At 39.6% G+C, this 26039-nt stretch overlaps 1 protein-coding gene across 1 annotated transcript in view; it reads left to right on the top strand.

Moving 5' to 3' along the window:
• MLLT3 (MLLT3 super elongation complex subunit) overlaps positions 1 to 26039 on the top strand; it is a 297998-nt gene that overhangs the window by 193210 nt on the left and 78749 nt on the right. The window contains exon 5 of the mRNA XM_045289372.1: positions 25960 to 26037. Within this exon, the coding sequence (XP_045145307.1) occupies positions 25960 to 26037 (78 nt within the window). The remainder of the gene's footprint in view (positions 1 to 25959; positions 26038 to 26039) is intronic.

Genomic DNA, 26039 nt, shown 5'->3' with positions numbered 1-26039 from the left:
TAATTATTTCTCTTTTGAAGCCCCCAAATATGACTATTGAAAATGGTAGGTTCAGTTTTTCTCTCCCGTGTTTGCTCCTGCCGACTGCTGTTGAGTGGATTTTGAGTCATCGTGACCCTGTGTGGGGTTTCTGTAACTGTCAGTCTTCACAGGGTAGGCAGCCTCATGTTTCTGGCTCAGAGTGGTTGGTGGATTTGAACCACTGTCCTTATAGTTAGCAATCCAACACTTGCCTGACAGCATCAATGGCTCAGGCACCTGTGTCAGAGCTTACAGACAAAGTTTGTCTTAATTAGCTGGGCCTGTTTCCTTGCTACTAGGATGGCAAAGAAATCACTTGTTTGTTTTGGTTTTCCCCATCAGGTGTTTTCATACTCTGGGTAATGATAACTAAGAGTATTTCTAGGGGCAGTTATAAGAAAACTAGGCACTGATTAATATCAAAAGGATAACTGCTTAAATAAACTTCAAGGCTTGAAAACAGATCTTTGAATTTCATTTTGGGAAAGTGGGAATAGGTGGTAGGTGGTTTAATATAGTAAACCTTTTTTTGGCACAAAGGGCACAACCATGATGTAATTGAATGTTTGCTTTGAAATCTGAAGGCATTGATTCAGTTCTTGGCTCTGCTGCTAATGTACATGGGGCTTTCAGTTGATCTTAACTCTGAAATAAACACAATGTTCCTGCTTTGCTGTTGTGATTGTTAAATACATCGTGGTACAGAGTTAAGCAGTAAATAAATAATTGTTCTATTTACTGAATTAACGTGTTTTCTACAGGTGTATTATGCTTTTGGTTAAATTCTTTTGTTATTTGGAAAGATCCAAATCAAAGGTTGCTCTCTCAAGGCGGTTAGAATCATGGCAGGGCACTGAAAAGATTAATTTTATTAAGAATGACTTTATTTCCTGATTCTAATAAATATGTGCCAACTTTAGAAGATGTAGACTTTTTAGAAGTTAAAAGAAGAAAATAAATAGTTACAGTTTCCTCTAGAAACGATAATCAATTAACAGTTTTTTGCGTTGTATTTTTTGTGGAGGTAAGAGTCAGCTTTCTATTTGCACACATTATGTTGAACATCAATTGCATAGGTTTTGAACTATCCAACTAACTTTATTTTTGTTCTTTAAAAACATGTCCTCACATATCAGAAGACTGATGCAAATATTTTGATTGTTTGGAAAGAGCTTACCAGGAATGTATGTGGTGTGTGCGTACACACGCACACGTTCTCACCACTATTATTTCCAAAGGTTTTTCATTACTCTAAACAGAAACTCAGCCCTTCTTAAGTAATAACTCCTCATTCCTCCCATCCCCCTGTCCCTGATAATCATTTATAAACTTTTGTGTAATCTTCTTCTTGCCTTTTCTAGACATATCATCTAATTGGGATCTTAAAATTTTATCTATCTCTATCTGATTTATCTCAGCATAAGGTTCTCAGAATTCATTCATGTTCTCAGAATTCATTCATGTTCATTCATCAGCACAATGGACTAATAGCCCATTCATTATATCCCTTACAGTTTGCTTTATCCACTTGTTGATAGAGATGTGGGTGATATCTACCTTTTGGCTAAAACAAATAATGCTTCAGTAAATATTGGTATGCAGGTATCTGTTTGAGTTTGTATTTTCAATTCCCACATTAGATATATGGTTAGCAAATGTTTTTCTCTCATTTTATAGGTTATCTTTTTAAAAATATGTAATTTTTTGCATTTTGTTTGTGAAAATATACACAGCAAAGCATACACTAAGTCAACATGGTCTACATGTACCCTTTAGTGAAATGGATTACATTGTTCCAGTTGTGCAACCATTATTGCTCCCGAGTTGCCCATTTTATGATGAGTTACAGGCAGACCCTAAATAGGAATGAGGCCTATTCCGAGCTGTTTTTAAGAATGTGTAGGTGAGTAAGAACAGGTGATACAAGTCTTATTTAAATACCATGTTTTAGTGCAAGAGAGGAGCCCTGGTGATGGAGTGGTTATGAGTTTCTTTGTGTTCTGCATGGTCAGCAGTTCAAAACCACTTGCAGCTCCAAGGGAGAAAGACTGGGATTTCTACTCCCGTAAACAGTGACAGTCTCAGAAACGCACAGGGAGTCGTTATGAGTCAGCATTGACTCAATGGCCGTGAGTTTTGCATAGTTTTAGTGCAAAGAAGAAGGACGCATCATGGTGCAATGGGTTAAATGTTGGGCTACGATGAGCAAGGTTGGTGCAGTTCAAACCCACCAGCCATGCCACAGGCAAAAGATGAGGCTGACTGTTCCTGTAAAGATTGACAGGTTTGGAAACTCTAAGGAATTTGTCCTGTAAAGCTTTAGTCTTCAGCACAAGTTTTTCACAACTCTGGTTAGATTTATTTGGAGGTGTTTCGTTTTGGACTCTTGTCTATGAAACTGTCTCCCTAATTTCTATTTGATATTTTGCGTTTCTGGGTTGCAGAAATCCAGCTAGCTTGATTTCTTTTTTCATTCATTCATTCATTCATTTTTTTTTTTTAACGTTGTACCCTGTAAGTTAGCCAATTTTTTCTCTTGGATCTAGAAATTTTCCTTCTGGTCTCTTTACTTTCTTGCTCAGTCCTTTGATAAATAAACTATTTAATTTGGGGGACACCTATTCACTGCCATTGAGACATTTCTAACTTATAGAGACGCTATATGGAATTTCTGGACGAATAACTAACCTCCATGAGCCAACCTCCCCATTTGTAAATTGAGACATTGAGCCATCTACTAAGCTATAGTTACCATGAAGATGACTCAAGGGCATGCACAAAAATGTTTGCACAGTGTGTTATATGGGGAAAGCCCAGTAATACTTTTAAAATTAATAGTAAAACATTAGATTTGAACATGTGCTTATTTTTATGGCTATAAAATGTGCAAATATTGTATATTTGTAGATGGAAAGAATCTTTTATATGCTAACCCAATGCTTTACAAGTGGACAAAACTGCCCCCTGGGGGGTGGGGGGGGCGTGCCGGAGTGATACAGTGAGGATGGAAAAAAAGCAGATACCTATATTTTAACCTGGGTTATGGGCTTTCGTTTAAAAGTTTTCAATTGCCAGGGGGGAACTCAGTAATTTTTTTCCCTGCAAGAGGAGCAGTAGACTGACTAATTGAGGAACCTATGGATTAAACTCTTCATTTTGTAGACTAGTAAACTGAGGCATCAAATGCTGGTACGGTTGGTCAAGGGAGGAGTGGCTGAGTCAGCATTGGGGGCACTTCCTTGTATACTCTTTCTTTACTAACAGAGAAATGCTAGTTTTCTTTAAAACATGCAGATAAAAGAACTTGAACAGTTAAAAGTAAAATAAATTCCCAGGGGTCCTTCTCTTAGTTGCCGACAAAAAAACCCCAAACAGCTCAAACTCACTGCCAGCAGGTCCATTTCAGCTTACAGTGACCCTATAGGACAGACCAGGACAACTTCCCCAGTGGGCTTCCGCGACTGTCAGTCTTGTTGGTAGTCCAAAGCCTCTGAGACGGTTCCTCTTTCCAGGAGTAGAAAGCCTCTTTTTCCTCTAGTGAGTAGCTGGTGGTTTCAAACTGCTGGCCTTGCAGTAAGCAGCCCATGGTGTAACCACCACACCAGCAGGACTCCTCTTTGTTGCATTAGGCCCAGCAGTGTAGCATTGTGGGGAGGACCTCCAGATGGGAACAGACACAGAATTCACTTCTCCCGGCCAGAGTGTAAAACGCTATCCTTTTGCTTTTCTCCTTCGCTGACTGAGGTTCCTTGTGAAAGACAGTCTTGTTTTTGAAAACTCATTTTGGAGAAATTGGTGGTTATGAAATCCCCCACCCACCCCACCCCACCCACACTCTTTCTCAAGCCAGCATCATTTTACCTGTGGGGATTACTTATGCTTCCATTTTCCCTAAATCAAAGGAAAGCACAATTTTAATTTTAGAGGCTTTTTTTAAGCACACCAACTAGGATAGGCACAAATTTAGAAGTGGTTTCCTTGGGCTTTAACAGCATATGATGATTAAGTCTATAGTAAAGTCAGCGCATATCTATGTGCTCTGTCAAGTTCTGAGAGAAGAGATGCAAGTAAGTCTTGAAATAATGGTGAGTCTTTGAGTTGCTTCAAAGATTTTCCACTCAGGGTTGGAAAGTAGGATGATGATAACTTAACCCTGCTAACTAAAGCTGCCTTGCCACCTCTTCTTGGGGTAGGAAAGCCCCTTTGGTCTCTTGATATATTCATTTCTCTCTCCCCCTCCCATCTCACAAGCGCACAGAAAACCAGATGCATGATCTAAAAAAATGTTTTAGGGAATTTGAATCTAGGACAGGTCAGAGAGGCTCAGGAAATCTAAGCTGCTTTTCAAATTCTGGGATACAGGACAAAATATTTTTTGTTTCAGAGTGCAGTTCTTTTTTTTTTAAATCATTTTATTAGGGGCTCATACAACTCTTATCACAATCCATACACACATCAATTGTGTAAAGCACATTAGTACATTCATTGCCCTCATCATTCTCAAAACATTTCCTCTCCACTTAAGCCCTCGCGTATTAGGTCCTCATTTTCCCCTCCCTCCCCTCTCGCCCCTCCCTCATGAGCCCTTGATAATTTATAAATTATTATTTTGTCATATCTTGCCCTGTCTGATGTGTCCCTTCACCCACTTTTCTGTTGTCCATCCCCCAGGGAGGAGGTCACATATAGTTCTTATAGAAAAGTGATTTCTCTTGTTTTAAAAATTAAATTCAAGTGTTCTTTTCTAAATCTTGACACCACCACCCCACCCCAAATTCATTCTTGCTTTCAGATAAATCTCTTTCTTCCCTCCCAGGTACCGCTCAGTGTTTAACGAAAACAAAAGAAAAATTATCTTCTAGGAAAATTTTTTTTTCTTAGCTTAGTGTTTACCTCATTCAGAGAAAGTATAAGTTCTTTTTACTTTTAAATGTTTGGGCACCTGCTATTGGCCACTTGCATGCTAAATGTTGGCTGTAAAGTAGTGAACATTTGAGGTTTTATTTTCTAGAAATCCTTAACCATCAGTCAGTTTTCAGGGGATAAGAAACCTTTTCTCAGAAGCCTAAAACAACCCAGGTCGTCCTTTTTTTTCCGTCTGAAGCAAGGATGAAAACAAAACAAATCCCTAGCTGTGGGTTCAGACTGCCTTGGTTTACTTTTAAGAGAAAAATCTGTGGTGCGTAGGGCATCAGCTTCCCAGCGGGGTGCAAGAAATGCTACAGTGTTGTCTCCGTCCCACTCCAAGCAGGTTCAGAGAGGGCCCTTCCTCTGTGACTCTGTTTATTTGCTTCGATTTTGCGTGTGGTTTAGGAATGCAACCCCATTTAGCCTTCTTGAAAGCAAGCTTCTGCTTTTCTTTGTAGGAGGAGAACAGTGATGTATCTGACAGGTCTGATGTGTGTAAGGAAGCCTGGTGTCTTTTGGACTAGTCCTTGGAGTCCTCTGTGAGAGGGCGGTGTGCTTCAGTTCCAGCACGCTCGGAGTCCAGTGGAGAGAACCCGGAGGAGTAGGTCCAGCAGGCTGAGGGCCCGTGTTGGACACCTTCCCTCCACCTCCCGATTTAAGTGCCCTTCCAAGGCCCCTGTACATGGACTGAGATTCAGGCTCTCCCAAATACCAATATTTATTGATGTTTACATTAAATGGTTTCCCTCCTTTGTACATGTACAGTATGGCCTAGTTTTATTTATCATCAGTTTTGAGTACCCATCATGTACCTTATCAGGCACTTTACCAACACTTCTTGCCCCCCCCCCCCATGCCATTGTTTTATGACATTGCTGGAATTTTTGAATTTTTTTGAGCATGCGATATTAATGACACTGTTAAATAAAATCCACATATCTATTGTTAAATCACTTTTCTTTGAACAAGCATGAATATGAATCTGTTCTCATTGGTTAACCAGGTAGGTAGCTGTCTTCTACGTTTCTTGGCACAGATGAGCAAGCACTTATAGCACTGCATCCGTTTGATCAGACATCTCAGCTGGTATTGCATCAATTTCTGAAGCCTTGTTTTTCACCAATGCCTTAGGTACAACCTCGTTTAATGGTTGAATGTTGACTAATTTTAATGCATCTACTGTGTATCCCATCTTCCCCTGAAGCTTTCTGGGTCATTCAATATCTTGTCCATAGAATCCTTCATTATTGAAACTCCAGCCTTGAATTTTTTTCTTTAATTCTTTCAACTTGAGACATGCAGGTCCTGTACTTCCTTGTTGGTTTTCAAACTCCGAATCTTTGCCTATCATTATTATACTTTGTCTTCTTTACCTGCCCACCAAAATCTTGCATTTAATTCTTTTTTGTTTCCTTTAATTTTATCTACACGTAATTCCAGGAGCAAGTTTCAGAGTATTTTCTGAGATCCATTTGGGCCTTTCTTTCCTTCCCACCCCCCACCAAACCTCCCTTGCCCCCAAATGCCTTCTCTTCAGATATGATGTCCTTGATAGCACACAGCTCATCTGGGCTTTGACCTTAGGCGGTCAGTATGTCAGGTCTACGTATGATACGGTTTCCAAATCTTGGTAGGATATGTTCGAAGTCACACTTTGGATCTTATGGACTTGTTTACATTTTCTCAACATATGAGCTGTTGGTGGTCTTTGCAGTTCAGCTCCGTCTTCCTTTGAGTGATGATGCTGGGTGTCTTCATCCCCGTCACACGTGTAGTCAGTGTGGTTCCAGTGTGCTTCACTCACTGGGGCCCCTGTATAGTCACTGTTGTTATAAAAGGTGTGCAGCGAGACAGGTTCTGACTCATGGCTGCCGTGTGTGCACATAGGAAACACCGCCCAGCCTGCACATCCTCACAGCTCTTCTTATGTTTCTGAGCCCATTGTTGCCACCATTGTGCCAATCCATCTTGTCAAGGGAATTCCTTTCGTTTTCCTGCCCGTCTACTTTGCCAAGCACCGTGTCCTTCTCCAGGGACTGGTCTCTCCTGACGACATGTCCGCAGCACGGGAGATGAAGTCTCGCCATCCTGGCTTCTAAAGGCATTTGACTGTACTTCCAAGACAGATTTCTTATTCTTTTGGCACTCCGTGGTACTTGAACTATTCTTTATGAGCACCATAATTCAAAGGCATCACTGCTTCTTCAGTCTTCCTTATTCAGAGTCCAGTTTTCACATGCATAAAAAGCAACTGAAAATACAGACCATGGCTTGGGCCAGGTGCACTTCAGTCCTCAAAGTACCGTCCTTGCTTTCAGCAGGTTGAACATATCTTGTGCAGCAGACTTAACCCAATGCAATCTGTTGCTTGATCTCTTGACTCTTGCTTCCATGAGCATTGATTCTAGACACCCCCCCCCCCCAAAATAAAATCACCGACAACTTCAGTCTGTTCTCTTGTTTATCACGATTGGTTCAGTTGTGAGGCTTTGTGTTTTCTTTACCTTGGATAGGTCTTAGGTGTTGCAAGCTTCTGTCATGCCATTTCCATCACCAGGTCCATATTTTTAAGTACTGTTCTTTCCTCTTTGATTCCACCTTGTGCATCCCAGGCACTATTAATTGTCATTGAGCTTTGAGTGAATTTTAGATTGCAAACATAACTAAAGATCTGTAATTTCTGCATCTTGGGCATTAGTGACTGGTGTATAACTTGAGTAATAGTCTTTGTAAAAGTGACATAGTAAAGATGTCTGACCTTCAACTTGCTAAGGGAGTAGTTGGATCTATCAGCAGCCTCAGGTTGATCCTATGCGGGAGTGGTCAGGCACCCCTCCGCACTCACTCCCATTTTAAAAAAAAATACCAATTCTGACACACTGTGCCCCTCCCATAACATTCTCTACTTCTCTGCAATGTTTGATCATTCATTGCAATGGCCACCCAAAAGTCACAGAAAGATTATGACTTTTAATAGTTAAGAGATTTAATAGAAATGACTGAGTTCTTTAGGAATGAATAGCTTAGGATTCAGGATTAGTAATGACTCAAAGCCAAACCAAACATTGCCATCAAATAGATTCTTCTTCTTTTTTTAAAAAATATAGTCCAGTTTTGTGTACCTCTTTTATTCCTTGTTTTAAAAAACAATTAATCATTTTTATTTGGGGCTTGTACAACTCTTATTACAATCCATCCATCCATCCACCCATTGTGTCAAGAACATTTGTACATTTGTTGCCATCATCATTCTCAAAACATTTGCTTTCTACGTGAGCCCTTGGTATGTGCTCCTCATTTTCCCCCCTCCCTCCCCTCTTCCTCAAATAGATTCTTAACCCATAACAGCCCAATAGGATAGAGTAGAGTTTCCCTTTGGGGTTTCTGAGATTGCAAATTTACAGGAGTAGACAGCCTCACCTTCTTCTAAGAAGCAGCTGGGTGGTAGGTTCCAAGTGCTGACTTTGTGGATAATAGCTCAATGTATAACGCACCAATAGCTCAAATATCCCAACAGTTGTGCGGATAGGGCAGGAATGGGCAGTTTGGGTCTGTGACACATAGGTCACTGTGAGTTGGAACTGACTTGAAGGTACCTAACAACAGCTAGTGACCCGAGAGAAACCAGGACAACTCAGCTGTCCCCACTTTTGGTTTTTGGCTTCTTAGTTGCTGGGTCCCATGGCCTCTTGGCTTCTGTCCCCCTCAGGCAAGTGTTGTTGCAAAGCTCGTTCAGCTCTCCCACTAAGTGCCCAGAGGCCCCATTCTGTCAAGTGCTCACAGGCCCTCCATCCTGCCAGAGTAGCTGCCTGCCTATGGGATCCTTGTCACTCACTGGGCTAAGAAGTCAGTCATACCATCTCCTGCTGGTTTCCTGCAGGTACCTCCTGCCTCTCGCCTTTTCTCTCTGATGTTAGCAACTCTGGCTGGCTTGCTTGCTTGTTCTCTCTTGTACTCTTCTCAGCACAAGGATCCTGGGTTCCAGGGATGTACCCTGCCTCCGGCTTTTCTTTCTTTCTGGTAGTGAGATCTTCTTTTCTCCTCTTGGATGCCTTTAATCCTAGCAGGATGGCAAAACTGACCAAGTCCCATGTCTGAGTTTTATGGACCTTCTTTGCATGGGCTTATCCCCCACATGAGTGCTATGCACCATATGTATATTATTAGCAAGATATCCAATCCCCGGGGTGGGGCACACATACACCTCACATTTGCTTCATCCCACTCTGTGTTTTCTTACTGACAGAGTCAATCCCGACTCATAGTGACCCTATAGAAGTCTTTTTTTTAAATCATTTTATTGGGGGCTCGTACAACTCTTATCACAATCCATCCATACATCATCCATTGTGCCATGCACATTTGTACATTTCTTGCCCTCACCATTCTCCAAACATGTGCTTGCTACTTGAGCCCTTGGTATCAGCTCCTCATTTCCCCCATCCCTTCCCGCTCCTCCCTATAGAATTCTTTATGGGAGTGGAAAGCGTCATCTTTCTCAAAAGGAGTGACTGGTGGTCTTTGACTGCAGACCGCGTGAATAACAGCCTGATACATAACTAGTAAGCCACAAGGGTTCCATGGGAATTACCAAGACTATGGCTAGAAAGGATAGATCTAGAAATGTACGTTTTAGACAGTGACTGCAACACCATTCCTCTTCGATTTGTCATTCTCAGTAGCTCATATGACTCTGTGATCCAGGATGGTCAGCACCTGCCCATCTCAGCCCACTGATACTTAGGATAGCAATCTTTATGGGCTACCTCTATTTTTTATGACATCTGGTTTTCCTAGATTGAAACTTCGTACTTCCACATTCCAGTTATTAGTGCATATAAGAAGCTGTTTCTTCTCATTTTGTGCCATGCCCCATTAGTAAGTGAAAGTCCCTAAGCCACCAGCCAGTACTACTGAAAGAGGAAGCTTTCCGTCCCATAAAGAGTTACAGTCTCAGGCACGCACCGGGGCAGTTCTACCTGGTCCTGCAGGGTTGCTGTGAGTCAGAATCGACCTGATGGCAATGAGAAAGCTTTACTCCATCCACGTCATTCAGCTTGACTGTGCTTTGAGGATGCAGCTCTTCCGCAGTCATACATTTTGAGTGCCTTCCAAATTACGGGGCTCATCTTCTGGCAGGATATCATTGTTTTCCTGTTATGCCTATGGTTTCAATTGACTAATTATTTTATAAATAGATGACCGAGGCTTCCTTAGTCTGTCTTTATCTTAAAATTCTGCTAAATATCTACCCACCATTGGTGGTGTTTCTAGTATTTAAAATAATGATGGCCATAGCTTCCAGGATCACAGGGACCGTGCACGCCTCTCTGGGTGGCATGACAAACTGGCAGGCAGAAGGTGCCACTGAAAGGAACCCATTGCTGTTGAGTCAATTCCTACTATGACTCCCTCGATGCCACCAGGCCAATTCTTTTCCGTAACAACCCTAGAGAATAGGGTAGAACTATTCCTTCGGTTTCCCAGAATTTAACGGTTTACCGAGACAGCCAATCTTATCTTTCTCCTGCCCAGCAGCTGGGCTCCTTGAATGGTGCATTACCACCTCCTAAACCTTAGATCCGACTCAGGTTTTGAAAAAAATCTCTGAATAACATCCTTTATTGATAGCATAATTCATGTCATTCTCCATCAGTTGGTCTCTCTTTGATTTTCATGGGCTTGGTTTTTTTAATTAACTATTTCAGGCCAATGATTAGTTAGTAAGGTGTCCCTTCGTATGGGTTCCTGCGGTCTGTTCTTGGGATTAGAGGATTGGAGAATAGAACACAAGGATTCTGCATCTTTGGCAGGAACACCACAGAAGTGATGCTGGGCCCTGCTCATTGCACTCTGTCCCCATGATCACAGTTCCATTGTGCCTTCAGTGCTGATCACATGGTTAAGGTGGTGCCTACAAGTCTTCTTCCCACTGGAATTTCCCTTTCTCTCTTTTTAGTAGTATTTTATCAGTAGCTTCTTTGGGAAAATATAATATCCCATTCCTCATCCAATTTGATTAGTCATGCAAATATTAAATCATTATGGACTAATGGATTTCAGGCTTTTCCCCAGGGGGTTATAATCCTTTACTCTCATTATTTTGATGCTTAAATTGTTTTGATTTGTCCATTGGGAGCCCATTCAATCTGGCTTGCCTGTCTTTTTAATGTATTCTGATCACTCTGTGCATGTGTTGTTATTTTTTGCTACCAAAAAGTAAACAAGATGTCCCCGGTTCATTTTGTATTCTTCTTACTCCAGGCCTGGATTCAGCACTTTTTTTTCTAAATAAGGAGTTGCTCCTCTTAATGTATCTATACTTTGCTGCAGTACTCCCTGAATTTAACAGACTTTGGACTAAATTATTCAGGAAGAGGAAGGGTATGTTTTTTTTTCTGTGTGTTGGGGCGGGGGTGGGGGCATCCTGAGAGAAAAGAGAGAGAAAGTACGCGAGTGAGCAACTAAGCAAGAATACTTAGAGTTGTATGAAGAGAGAGAGTTGTCTGAGAAGGCTGGGAATAATTTTGTAAGATAGTTATTGCCTTAAGTGTATTCACTTACATTAATATGTATTTAATTAAAAAAAAACTTTTGACTTTGCACTTTGTAAAGTACAGTTCTTATTAGAGTTCATAGAGTTTATGTGTCACAAGTTTGCTTTTCTTTAATTTTGGTGATTTCTTGTATTGCTACAAGTCCATTTTTGCCCTACCCTAAAGTTTTCTGGGCTCACCACTTAGCTGACTGTACTTTTAACAGCAAGATGGGAATTCTCTAGTAATACAAAAACTTAATATTAGCTTATTCCACCACATAGTTTGTTGTCACTATTCCTTTGATAAAATACTTGGAGATAAAAATTGATTTCACTTGTGCATTTTTCTCATTATACCTTTGGTGATAAGTAATGGAACATAGAAAGGATAAGAATAGATCAGCAGCTCCTTACTATTAATAAAGTTAATCATCTATGTTATTTTGTTTAACTCCTGTAGGTAGAACTACAATATGTAGAGCATATAATAAAACTCTCTTTTTGTGTTGTCAAATCATTCAGTTGTTCAAATCAAGCTTTCTATTTAGAGGTTCTGAAAAGATTGCATAACAGTGTTCATCAAAAAAGGCCTGATTTGTGTCAGACAGGACTGGTTTTGTCCCCATGACAAGGCACCTGCTCACGCAGCCATCTCAGTGATCCAGTTTTTGGGAGAAAACTGCTTGCCTCTCTTGCCCCATGCACCTTACTCACTTGACCTCGCTGTGTGCAACTTCTTTTTTTCCCCACAAATGAAGAAGGACATGAAAGGACAGCAACTTGACAATGTAGAAGAGGTGAAGAAAGAAACGAGGTACTGTCAGCCATCCAAACAAATATTTCCAAGAATGGAATTGCAGATTTGACAAATGTATTACGTGTAATGGAGAGCAATAGGTTGTTTTGTAAAAAATATTTTAATACATAGCTTGGGAAATTTTTTGTTTTGTTTCTTGGGGTTACCTCCTTGTACATAGCAAGCGTTTCCCTAGGGTAGTGGATTTCAAAGTTTTATAGTTGTGACCAACAGTAAGAAATGTTTTTCCCTCCTGACCAAGTACCATAGATTTAAGTAGACAGGCCAACCTGAGACTCATGTTTCTCAAAGCATTGCTTACCTTTACAGGGGATTTACTTTATTATGGTTGATTTATTTTACTTATAAATGGTGTTAGAATTCACTAGATTGCTGTCTCACTAACAGGTGCCTTTTGAATAAGACTGCTCTAAGTCAGTGCATCTCAAACCCTGAGGCCCAGCTGGGAAACTAGTAAACATTGCAGATTCCTGAACCATGGAGACATTTTTGTTTTGTAGCTCTGGCATAAAAACATCAAATCAAACTCACTGCCATTGAGTGGATCAATACTGACACATAATGACTCCCTGTGAGTTTCCAAGACTATAACTGTTTTCCAGATTAGAAAGCCCAGTCTAGGGCCTAAGAATCTGAATTTCTAAGAAATGTCCAGGTAATATTGATAAGGCTAGTCTGCTCATTACATTTAGAGAAATACTGCTGTAGGGTAGGTACCTGGAAATGAAATTGATAATTCATTGGGCATTCATATATTTAACTGTGTATTGTTTTTTATCATTCCTATATATATAAATTATCTTATAAATTAATTATAACCAGTTAGACTCCTAGATCAGCAACATAGAGTTCCCATTGCTCAGTTGTATTGTCAAACTTGTTCAACTCTGCCCCCTTCTTAGGTATTTAGACTACAATCCCCTTTATTGTACTATTTATATTATTGTTTTGCATTTCACTCATTAACAGTAAGGGTGAAGTGATTGCTCATGTCTTCTCATTTATCTGTTAATTTGTTGGAGGTCTTCTTTTATTTTGCAGATGTGACTTCCTTCTTAGTTATATTTACTGTGGATAACTTTTCCCAGCTAGTGGCTTAGTTTTTCTGCGTTATTTGTAATATTGTCAGTTTTCATTTGAAACATTTTGTATGTCATTTTCATAGAAATTTTATTGATATATAATCCATAATTTTATGGATGTATCTTAACACAACATTTTCCACTCAGTAATTTTTACCTGTGTGACTCAGTGCCATTAATTACAGTTGCCATATTAAACATCCATTCCCACTAACTTTGTGGTTTGCTGTCTTTTGACAGAAGTTCTTAATTTTAATGTACTCAGGTCTTTTATGACCCAAAGATCATGCAGATATTCCCCTGTATGTTTTTTCACCTCAAAATGATTTAGACATGTAATCTAACATTAAAAAGGTTTTAAGTATCTGAAATTGATTTTCTGTATGGTATGAGGTAAGAGTCTAATTTAAGTTTTTCCCAAATAGAAAATCAGTTCCAGGAGGTTTTTATTGCATTGTCTATGCTTTTTGCAATGATCCATAGTATCCGCACTGTCAGACATTTGATTTTCTGTGAGTATGTTTAGGCTTTATGGTATTTTTTTACTTCTACTTGATTGGTCAGTGAGTGTGTCAATCTCTACAGCAATTCTACAATGTTGTAATTGCTATCATTTTATAACGAGCTTTGCTATGTGATGTGACAAGTCCTATTATGTAATTATTTTTCTACTTAATGTTTTAGAGGCTTAAATCCTTTGAAAACTATATTGGGATTTGGATGGAAATTAAACTGAATCTGTAGCTAATTAATATTCTTATCCATGAATTTAGTATCTTTATCAGTTTATCTAGGCTTTCTTTAAAGACTTCAAAGAAGCCCTGGTGGCAGTGTCAGGAAAGTTTTGGACCGTTAACTGCAAGATCAACAGTTCAAACCACTAGGCACGCTTTGAAGAGAAAGCCGAGGCTTCCATAAAGATTTAAAAAGTCTTGGAAGAAAAAAAAAAAAAAAAAGTCTTGGAAGTCCAATAGAGGGCCTCTGTGAATCAGAATTTACTTGATGGCAGTACATTTGCATTTTGTTAAATGTCTTGAGAGTGTTAACATATTCTTGGTTTGGTGAAGGTCTAACTAGGTTACTATTTATCCTTAGCAGCTTTATATTTTTAATTGCTATTATAAATGGAATATTAAAATATGTTTCCTGTTACTAATAATTCAGGTTTGTATGTTATCTGTGAATATTGGTATTATTTCTAAACATCTTGTTAAACTTGTTAGTTCCCATTAATATTCTATATAGGACTTTTTATTTTTCTGTGAGCAAAATCATACCACATATGTAGAAATGTCATCTAGTTTTCTCATTTTACATTCTCTTGACTCCCTGCCCTCTTATTTTTGTTATGTGTGAGAATTGCCAATAAAATATTAAATAGTGAAAATGATCTTGATTTTAAAGGGAAATGACTGTCATAATCATTACTTTGCATGATAGTTTGGAGCCTATCATTTGTCAACTTTAAAGATGTTGTCTTCTAATCCTGTTTATTAAAATCTGTTTGTATTTGTAAAGTCATGGATGGATTTTTAATCTATTGAAATGGACAGGTGGTTTATTTTTTTTAATTTTTCTTTGATCTCTTGATGGGGTGCTTTGTGGGTCATTTGTCATAATAAGCTATTGAATATTTTTACCATACTAAATTAATCTTCAGTTCTTGGAATGAATCCACCTTGGTCTTGATCCATTTGTTTTGTTTTTCTTTCCCACTCTTGAATTCATTGAACTAATATTTTATTTAGAAATGTTACATTTATGTTCTTGAGTGACATTAGCTTGAATATTTTATTCTCAATCTTCTGGCAGGTTTTGTTATCTTAGTGCTATTAATCACATAGAACGAATAGTATTTGCTCTTTTTCATCCATTGGATGAGTTTGTATTACATTGAAATTCTCTTTTCTAAAACTTGCTTGGAAAATCCTATTGGTCTGTTTTCTTTATATGAGCATCTTATATTACTTATTTGGCATTAATTAGTTGAATGACTATTTTTATTTCTATTGCTTTTGGGGTCAGTTTTATTAAAACATACTTTCCTAAGGTTTACTTTCATCAAATTTGTTGGCATAAAATCATTTATAATATTTTCCCCGTTCAGCCGTTTTGTCTAATAAATACTTTAAAGAATAAATTTTTCCTTTGAGTGCTGTTTTAGATATATGCCACAAGTATTATTGTATAGTAGATTTTAACTATCAGCAAATATGATATAACGAAACATTTCCATTTTAATTGATTTTACCTTTTAATTAGAAGTGTGCCTTGCTAACTCCAAATTGAAAAAAGTTGGCACTGTGGCAGAGTTGGACCTCTCAGCTCATGAGGGGGAAGGAATCGCCATTAGCAGCCGCACAAAGCTGATTCCTATGAAAGAGGTCTGACATGCCTCCTCTCTCCAAGTTGTTGCCAATTATGACACCAGCCTTGCCCTTCCACTCTACTACTGTACTTCTCTGCTTGTTCCAGTAATTTGCTGCATTGGCCGCACCGAGCTCACAGGCCATAATTGGAAGAGAATGGGGTCTATTAGGAATACAGTAAGATATGTCTCAGGATCAGAATCTAGAAATAATAGGAACAACTCCGATACAATTCTTAATTCAAAGCTTCTTCTTATCGTCTTGCTTTTTCTTGCCCTCTGGTACGTGGCCCTGTTTGGGGTCTTCTGGTGCTGGGCCCTCCTTGGAGACTTCTCAGACAAGTGTTACATCACAGCATTGTGGATAGTGAGCCCAGCTCTACAGTGCCCCAGGGCACCCCGCTCTGCCAGCAAGCCCCTGCCTGTGGTGCTGCTGGGGAGCCCCCTACACCATCTCTTGCTTCTGCTGCTGCTGCTTCACCACTGCTGTTTCCTTCCATGATTTACAGCAGTCTTCCCAAGGAAGTGCTCTGCTCCCATCTCCTTTTCTTAGGGGTAGTGACTTTCCAGTCTGCCTCCAGACTGGCAAAACTAACCAACCCCCCTTATTCATGTTCCCCATACCTGGTTTGCGTAGCGACCTTCTTCTTTGTACCGTTTCCAAGCTGTCTAATCCCCTAGGTGGGTAACAAACCACACATTTGCCTACTCACTCCCAAGCATTTGGTAAGAGTTTCAGTAAGTCTGACTGAAAGGACAATATTAGCCATTTGCAACACTGCGTAAATGTATACAGAAATTGTTTTTAACAAACATTTTTTTAATCTTTAACTTAATTTCATTTTACAGTTCTTTCTTGAATTTATTTTCTGCCTTCCTGAAGTAAATTCTGTGGAAATACTTCTGGTGAAAATTTCCTCTCTGTAAATAAACTCAAATTTTTTTTAATTAAAAAAAAGCTTTTATTTTTTCTCTTGTGATAAGTAGTTGTATCTAGGCTGTATTTCATGTAGTAATTGTTCTTTTGTATTTGGCTTATTTCACTTAGCATAAATATTTTCAGGATTCATTCTTTGTTTTTTTAAGATATGAAAATAATAGTTATCAAGGGGCCACAAGGGTGGAGGGGGTGTGGGAGGGAAGAAAAAGGAGGTGATACCAAGGGAGCAAATAGAAAGCAAATGATTAAAAAATAATGATGGCAACATATGTACAAATATGCTTGATACAGTTTTTTATTTAAGAATTTTGGGGGGCTCTTACAGCTTTCATAACAAGGATTCATTCTATTATTTCACATCAAGACTTCATCCGTCTATACAAGCGGAGTGATAGTCCGTCATATGCGTACTGCATTTTGTTCATCTCTTTATAGGATTTGGCTGGTTTCTGCAGTTTGCATAGTGCTACAGTAAAAAACGGTTAGGAACGCAGTTTTAGACTTTGCTTTCTAGTCTATGGGCATATCCTTAGGAGTGGAATTGCATGAGAGAATAATCGGTGTCTCATGTTTTGCAGAATTGCAAACTGGTTTCCAGAGTGGCTACAATTCCCATAGCAATCTATGGGTTTCCCACATCCTCACCCACACGTGTTGCCTGTGTTTTGTTTGTTTGTTCACAGCCATCCTGTCGTTTAGGACTGCAGCCGATTGTTGGCTCCTAAGCACTCCTTGTGTTGAGGGAGAACTGCCCCATAGCTTTTCTAGGCGCTAATATTTCCGTGAGTAGATCACCAGGCGTTTCACCCACAGAGCCACTGGGTGGGTGGGTTCCAGCCACTAAGCTTTCTGATGGTAACTGACTACTGAGCAGCCTCCCCCAGGGCGCCCGTGGTGGTAGGATGGGATTCCTCTATGCTCTTGATTTGCATTTCAAGTTCGTCTTTCTTGCCTGGTCATGTTTTGGGTGATAACATTTTGTCTTCTTAGACTTTATGTTATTGAATATTCTGTGTCTCATGATTCCAGGGTCCATGATTCTTGAGCCCCTTTTGCATGTTATCTGATCTTGATGGTTTATTTCGTTGTAGTCAAGTAAATCTTAACTTTGTCAGTTTTGTATTTGATTTAACTGAACTTTGGAACTCTGGAGGCCTGAACTTTAGCAAACTTTCCCCAACTTCAATCATAAGGAGTATTCTGTGTTCCTATAAGACTCTGAGATTCAAGTCTCCAACATAAGACAGACCCAAGATTTGGTTTTCGTTGACCGGGGAGGACACAGGCCGTCTTGTCCCCTTGCAGTGGTTCTCACCCTTCTTAATGCTGCGGCCCTTTCATACAGTGCCTCATGTGGTGGTGACCCCCCCAACCATAACATTATTTTCATAGCTACGTCATCACTGTCATTTTGCTACTGTGATGAATCGGGTGACTCCTGTGAAAGGGTCGTTGTACCACCAAAGGGGTTGCGAACCACAGGTTAAAAATCACTGCCTTAAGGAACTCTATCTTTAATGCTGGAGTGTAGTTCACAGTTCAAGTTTTCACTTTCTCCTGCTACCACCTTTTCTCTGTGTGTGGTGTGTTTTTTTTTAAACACTTGAAATTTTTTGTTTTTCTATAAACTCAGCAATGCTCTCAAAGTAGTTTGTTTTTGGTAATGTATTCAGCATATTATGATACTATATTGAAAGTTACGTAAAAATTCACAATATTGACTAAATTTTTCCCCTGAAACCATTGCATGCCTAGCATTTTTAACACAATTCTTTGCCTATGCTGGAGACTCAGTAACTATATATTGAATAACTATTAAGAAAAGATGACAAGATAGCACAACTCTGATTGTTTCCCTATTGTTCAGCTGTTTATCTCTGAAGTTTGCATAGTGCTACAGTAAAATCTGTTATGAAAGCATTTATTTAGTACAATTAACAGAATTTGTGTGTGTTGGACCCTGTGTTGTATTTTTATACTACTAGCCACTCCTTTGTGAGAAATTGTATATATTAAATATTAATTGTTATCTGTAAGGATAATTACTTATCAATCTGTCAGAAACACAACCTGCTCTAAGCAGAGGTTGGAATAATCTGCTACAATCGATTTTCAGTCTTGTTTAAGAAAACAGAATTTGCACACAGATAGATAGGCACAAACCTATGAGAGAGAAGTGAGCTGATTATGACTTGGAGTGACTAGTTTCAGAGGTGAACAGAAGTTCTCTCCTTACTGAAAAGTCCTCCAACAGTGACTAAATGTTAACAGTACCGAGTCATAGTTTAGAATTCAAACCATACCAAGTTAGAAAATAGTATGTAAATAGAAGGACTTAAAATGAGATTTGATTCTGAAACAAAAGTATTTTATAATAACGTGACCGAAATTAGTCATTTGAGGATGACTATCAGGCATTTTCCAATTTTGTCTACCTGGAATATTATTTTTAAAACACTGAAAATGCTTTACAACTTATACTTTACCTCTAATATTTAAATGCAGAGAGTACTACATATTTAATATTTAATAAAAGGTGTATTTGTATATCCTTAACAGAACATTGAGAAAATGAAAACATAGCTATTATTTACTCTCTGCACTTCAGAGCTGAAGGAAAAAAATGTTTCAATGTTTACATTTCCCAGTTGTAAATATGGTTTATAGGTTTTATCTTTATCTGCTCTTACTGGTATGTGCAAGTGTTAGTAAAATGTATTAAGCTCAAAAGGCAATCTGAGTTTTAAACTAGATTTGTGGCATGGTGCGATGGTTTGCAGTTCGCTACAAAAAGTAAGATAAGATCACATTCAAACAACATCAGGAGGAAAATGGAAAATTATTTTCAAACAGAGGATTCTAGTAGTTGAATACGGTGCATTTTTTCTTCTAACTCAAAATTAATTTTATTAAATACCCGATGTGCACGTGCTTACATGAAAAGGGAGAGGATATGAATGTCATTGGCAAGACTGAAGATATTTCCTATCGAAATATTGATGATTCAATAGTAAATTAAGGGGTTTAGCTAAAAGCAAATGTTCTGTCTCCTATTCCTCCCTAACAGCCTTCCAACTCCGTGGAAGCAACCGCTTTTCATGGTTGCTGTTCTTAAGTTCTCTAGTTAGTGCTGGAACTTTCCAAGTAAGAAGCCCATCTTGCTCTTTCTCCGTGACACTGGACCCCATCTCTCTCACCACCCTTTCTTCCCAGTGTGACACCACCTTTCCCAGGGCCTTCTCTTGGGGACTGTGATCTCTTTCGAGATGTTGAACATAGATAGAACTCTTCTTTTTCATTCCAGCAGTTATGGACAGGGTCTTGAGTCTCAACTTTGTAAGCTTGGGGTCTCTTCCGGTTCGTTCCCTTCCCTCCTCTTCCCTGCTATCCAGATTTGTTATCCATGCTTTCATATTGCCAAGGTTGCTAGCACTGTGTTATGCAATACAGTTTCAAATCTTCTGTGATTATCTACAGCAATAGCAGTGATAGTAATCGAAGTGCTCACACAATTTCTGGCTACGAAACACAGCTTCCGGCACTTTACATCTATTGAACTCATTTGGCCATTATGTTAACTTTATAGGGTAGATAATATTAATGCCTCTACTTCATAGACAGAGATATTAAGTCATTTAGAAAGAGGGGAAATGAGCTGGTTAGTTCCAAAAGTTGATAATAAGCAAAAATTTATATAGTCATCCCTAGGGGATAGTGATGTTCAAATTGTTGTTGTTCTTGAAGTCTTTGATCTCTGTTCCTCTCCTGTACATTCTTCTTTAATTTCTCGCTCAGGTTATGTTGGCACAATTGGTAGTTGATTTTGAAAAAAAAATGACTTTACTGGAAGGTCCAATGTTAATTTGAATTTTTTTAATTGCAAGTAGTTACTCTTCCTGGTAACCTTTAAATTGTATGTAATGTACAGTGATGTGTTGGACATGTATCTTTTGCCACCCATCTTGCTCAGACATTAGGAAGCCCTGTGGAGTTGAAATTCAGTCCTTTCTTTAGTTCCTTGGTTATTTCCTTCTGTGTTACTTCAGTGACTTTCTTCTATTTTTCCTGTTTACTTTTTTGGGGAAGATTTTACTCGAATTCTTCATATGACTAGTATTTAAACTGTTTCAATGTATTCTGTCTCTTTTTTTTAGAAATGTATTTTATTTTTCGTTCATTTTATTGGGGGCTCACACAACTCTTATCATAATCCATACATACATCCATTATGTAAAGCACATTTGTACATTTGTTGCCCTCATCATTCTTAAAACATTTGCTCTCTGCGTAAGCCCCTGGCAGCAGCTCCTCATTGTCCCCCCACCCTCCCCATGTTCCCCTCCCTCATGAACCCTTGATAATTAATAAATTATTATTTTGTTATATCTTACACTGTCTGACGTCTCCCTTCACTCACTTTTCTGTTGTCCGTCCCCAGGAAAGAAGTTATATGTACACCCTTGTAATTGGTTCCCCTTTCCACCCCACTCTCCCTCCGCTCTGTGAGTCATTTTAGTGTGATTTTCATCGCTATATTTTTACTGTATGCTTTGAGATTTCTTCCAATGGATCATTCATCCTTCCAATGTTTACTGAACTGTTCAGTTGAGGAGTTCACTTACATTTGTTTTAATACCATCAGTTATTTTCTGTACTTTTTAGTACACATTTTGACCCTCCATAAGTAATTCAATGGCAGTGAGTTTGGTTGTGCTTTAAATGATCATATTATTTTGGGTTTCAATTTTTTTTGTTTCCTCCAGCAGACTTGATAGAGGTCTGTCGCTGGGTACCCTGAATCCTTAGGTCACTATTAGTACGCTCAGTGGGGTCTGGTTGAGCTGTTACAGAACGTTACATTGTTGTAATCTTGTAAGGGATGTTACAGTGTAGCAGCAGGCACGTGTTTCTTGTTCACACACCTGGGGAACTGGCTTTCTGTTCTCTGCATTTCTCAGTCTCAGGAACAGAGCTGACTTCTGAGTAGGTTTTGAGCACTGTGGGGCCAGGGTATTTTGCCACACTCCTGTGATGATCTGTGGACAGAACTCTTGTGGATCTAGCCTGAGGGCCACAGTGGAACCAGCTTTGCAATAGCTTTCTTGTGTCCAGTTTCTCAGCCTGCGTCTCTCTATCTCTCTGTGTGGGCCCCTCTCTTTCCCCTCCCCCTCCCCCTTCCCCTTGCCACCTCACACTCTAAGCTCACAAACCCATGGCCCCATTCTGCAGGCTCTGCTGCCTACTGGTCCACGGAAGTGACGGGTCAAGAAAGGTCATTGGATTTGGGATGGAAGAGTAAGCAAGTCAAACTCAAGCCTTCTATTTTGGGTGTCCTGTTTTTGACATTCTTGTTTTTCTCTGCCTCCTTAGTAAGCATAGCTTCTTGGACTGTTTAATAACTTTTAAAAATTATCCTTTTAATGTCTGGACAAATAAATTCTTTTGGGAGCAGTTATTGGGTTTGGATAGAGACTCTTCTGGGAGAATTTATGTGTATGTGTGTAAATTTGATTGAATAAAATGTGAGTGTGCTGAAAACCATGCAGACCACGGAAGCCAGTTAAAGTAAGACAGAGACTGAAAATGAGAGGCTAGCCCTGAGGGATGAAACTGTGGGGAGAACACCACCTTTCCTTTATCAGGGATGCCAGGAAGGAAACATGGTGATCGCATGGAGACAGAAAGCCAGATATTGTCATACAACCTTATTCTGACCTAGCGTTATAACTGTCTTTTTCTTAAACCATTTGCTGGAGTTGTTGACAAGTAGTATTAGAGAAGATTATACATTAAAGAGGCCCATTCTGTTCCAGAAATTAAAACAAGGAAGCATTCAGTAGAATCTCAGTGGATGAAAGAAAACATTGTAGCCTATATTCACAGGTTGTTAAGTTAGTGCAGATATAGGTGTGTTTATGTTTAAACAGTCATTTGCCTTAAATATTTAAGATTTGAATTATGTACACAGGCTCTCCTGGCTTGAATTGCTCCACACTCTGTGTGTCCTCATTAGCCTTGGGCAAAGAGAATGTGAATTATACAACACATGTCAACTGCACATTGAATGGTGATTAGTTGTTTTGCTCAGTGATGCTTAGTGCTGCTGAGATTAATAGTTTAGTAAAAATTTAGAAATGCTGGCAACTAGCTAGATCCCTCGTGTTTGTGGGATAGATAGGCTGAGAACCAGTGAAAGCTTTTTTTGTCCCTAAAACCGACTGCCATCCAGTCGGTTCTGACACATAGTGACCTTATAGAGCAGAGCAGGCTTGCACCCTAGGGTTTCAGAGGCTCTAGCTTACTGGAGCAGACAGCCTCTTTTTTCATCAGGAGAGGGGCTGGTGGGTTTGAACTGCAGACCTTGGTGAACTGTTCCACCAGGGCTCCTACTCTTTGTCAGTAGCGTTTAACTCCTGACTTTGAGTCCAAGCTTCTGTTTTGCATTTTAGACATATGAACACGGAGTTCAGATGGAATAAAACATGTCGTTTATTTCCCAGCCCAAGCCAAAGAAAATACCGCACCATATAATAGGATTTTCCCACTTTATTTTTTTAAGGGAATTGCTGTGGAATAGATTTGTCCACTGAATTCTTTTAGTTTAAAGAAAACTTGCTGGGGTGGTAATCTCAAAGGGGATGGAACATGGATATTTGACGAGCGTGCCGAGTCAGGATCTAGTAGATGGCAGCACGTGGGGCTTGTACCAACCTTGGTGTGCTAAGTGGGTGTCACAGGTAACAAAAAGGAAAAAGGAAAGAAACACAAACCTATTGCCATCATGTTGAAACAGATTGACAGTGACCAGACCAGACCACGCCCATTGCCATCAAGTCCTTTTCGACTCATAGCCACCCTCCACAGCAGAGCAGAACTGCCCCCTGCGGGCTTCTGGGATGTAAATCTTTAGGGGAGTACGCAACCTTGTCTTCCTCCCATTTTCCCTGCTGCCCTTGCACCACCAGGACTCGCCTCCTTCCTAGTGACAGCAGATATCAAGACTGTAAACGTTACAGCATCTCTGGAGCTTTGTGGCTAGCATTCTGTGTACTGACACAAGAACGTAAAACGTGTTGTGACTCAGGAAGCTGTGTCAGCTACCCCTATGTGCCTTGTTGTTAAGAACGTCACAAAAATAAATCCCTGGGATGTTTGTTTTTCTTTCCTTCTGGGGCTGGAATGTTACTGCCTTTCTTAATGCTTAACATTAAATATATTTATATAGGTAGAATAGCAGTTGTGTACCTTTCAAAGTTATATCGATGAAAAATATGCATAACACCCCATGCAGACTGGATAGTGGACAGCAATTCTTGGGTGTTCTCAAGCCATAATTAGAATACTGATTGTGAATTGCCAAAATTCAGTGAGTCAACAAACCAATTTAATAAGGAAAAAAGAGAGGAGAAAGAGGGAAAAAACCCTCAGGAGTATTAGATTTCAGAATGTTCTTCCTTAATTTAGTTTGTCCATTATACTTTATTTTAATTATTCATAGCATTTCTTAACATGCCAGGAAATGTCTTGTAATAGATTTTATAAAGTAATGAAATTTCTGTAATATGAATCCTATCTTGACCGGTCTGCTTTTACAGCTCAGGCTAAGATGTTTTGTAAGGAAGGATCTAGTTGGATGCATAAAACCATGCCTTTGCTCGGTAACATTATCCATTTTAAAATTTGGGAAACAAAATGCTAATTTGAGAAAAGAAATTGGAATAGTTTGTCATTTTGTTGTTGAGCAAATAACACTCAATTTTTGCAAGAAGGAAAAAGTTAATTTTCCTACGAACAGAACAATATAATTTCATATCGAGATAATCACTTTTTAATGCTTGCTTATCCATGTGCGTGCATTTTTTTTACATAGACCAATAAGTAGATTGCTCATTTAAATCAAAAACTTAGCTTTGCCAGCTGTCTTTCCTATAGCCTGCTAGATCCTTAAGGGATAGCGAGGTTTGTTTATATATCACTGGGCTGAAGTAGGTGAGTTAGAAACAGAGTAAATAAACATGAAGAAATAAATTAGTTGCAAAATTTGGACACTTATTTGTCTCTTTGGTTCCATCAAGAGATGGAAGTGAGCACGGAAGAGCTCTTCTTTCAGTATTGGTGTGAATTTTTGCACGTCCAGGATCTACTTCTGTTTCTTCCACTTACTAGTAATAGTAGAGGTTCACAGAGATGGTGAGTATGGCTTTAGATTGTGTTCCTAGACAAAAAGGTTATATGTACTCTGCGTGTGTACAGGAGAGAAATATACATAGCACATATATGTAATGATACCGGCACCAAACAATTACACAGCAGTCGTTGCTGACAGTTTTTGATCCTTTTAACCTTTGGGTCAAGTCTCTGCTCTCATTCAGGTTCCCTCAGCGGGAGCGACTCGTCCTCTTTGACGGATGGATTTTGAACAGTGTTAAAACCTTTGCATGGTGTCTGAGTTTGAGAGTCATCTGATTTTGATTTGTTTCGGTCACAGGGTTCTCTACATGGAAGCGTTCTTTCGAGTACACCGTAGGCGGTCCCAGTATGTGATTGGGGGGGGTGGGGGGGTGTTTCCTGCTCCCCTTTCAGTCTTGTGCTGTAGCTGGTGGCTGTTCCCCCGAAAGGAAGGGGCTTCAAACAGTGTGTGGAAAAAATGGAATTGAAAGGCCGTGGAATTCTCCCCCTTGTACAATCTGTGCTTTGCTGCCTTATTGTTCCAGGTCATTCGCCCCCTGGTCTCCACACAACACCTCCCTCTTAGGGTTCTAGTTAACATGCACGCTAAGCCCCAATCCTTTATCAGTGCCTCTGAGTGTACTTCTCTCTATAGTTCTGCATTTCTCTTCCTTAGGTCCCCAGCAGCATGAAGGATTTCCTTCCTTTTGTGTTGCTCGAATCGCCTCTGGCAGCACCTTTCGTTGTGACCTTTCAGAGGTGACTGTCACAGCAAGTACGAAACATCGACACGTGAACCTATGAAGATTGGGGCTGTGTCTTACCCATCCTGTACATTGTCTAGGACAAACATTTACTTGACCTTCCCTGAGTTGAAATGCTTGAAGACGCCATGCTACCCACAATGAAGAAAGTAGCTGGCTTCATTAATGTCCTAAATACAGCCAGGGTTGCCCTCTCTGTTTCTCACACAGCCTTGCCCTACCTGTCATAGGGTGGGTGTTGACTAAGGACAAGCAGAATGGGTTCATTTTATGCAGGGCGGAGCTCAAGGACATTGGCCCTTGACTCTTCAGGGTTGAAGGTTTCATTTCTTTCTCATTGTTTCCTCTGCAGGACCCTAATAGGAGTGTTCACAGCAGCAGCAGCAGCAGCAGCTGCAGCAGCAGCAGTAGCAGCAGCAGCAGCAGCAGCAG

Source organism: Echinops telfairi, unplaced genomic scaffold, assembly GCF_000313985.2.
Source record: "Echinops telfairi isolate 266 unplaced genomic scaffold, ASM31398v2 ScPeMD7_25;HRSCAF=90, whole genome shotgun sequence".
In the NCBI taxonomy this organism is placed as follows: Eukaryota; Metazoa; Chordata; class Mammalia; order Afrosoricida; family Tenrecidae; genus Echinops; species Echinops telfairi.
The sequence above is the reverse complement of the archived record's forward strand: the minus strand, read 5'-3'. Positions and strand labels throughout refer to the sequence as shown.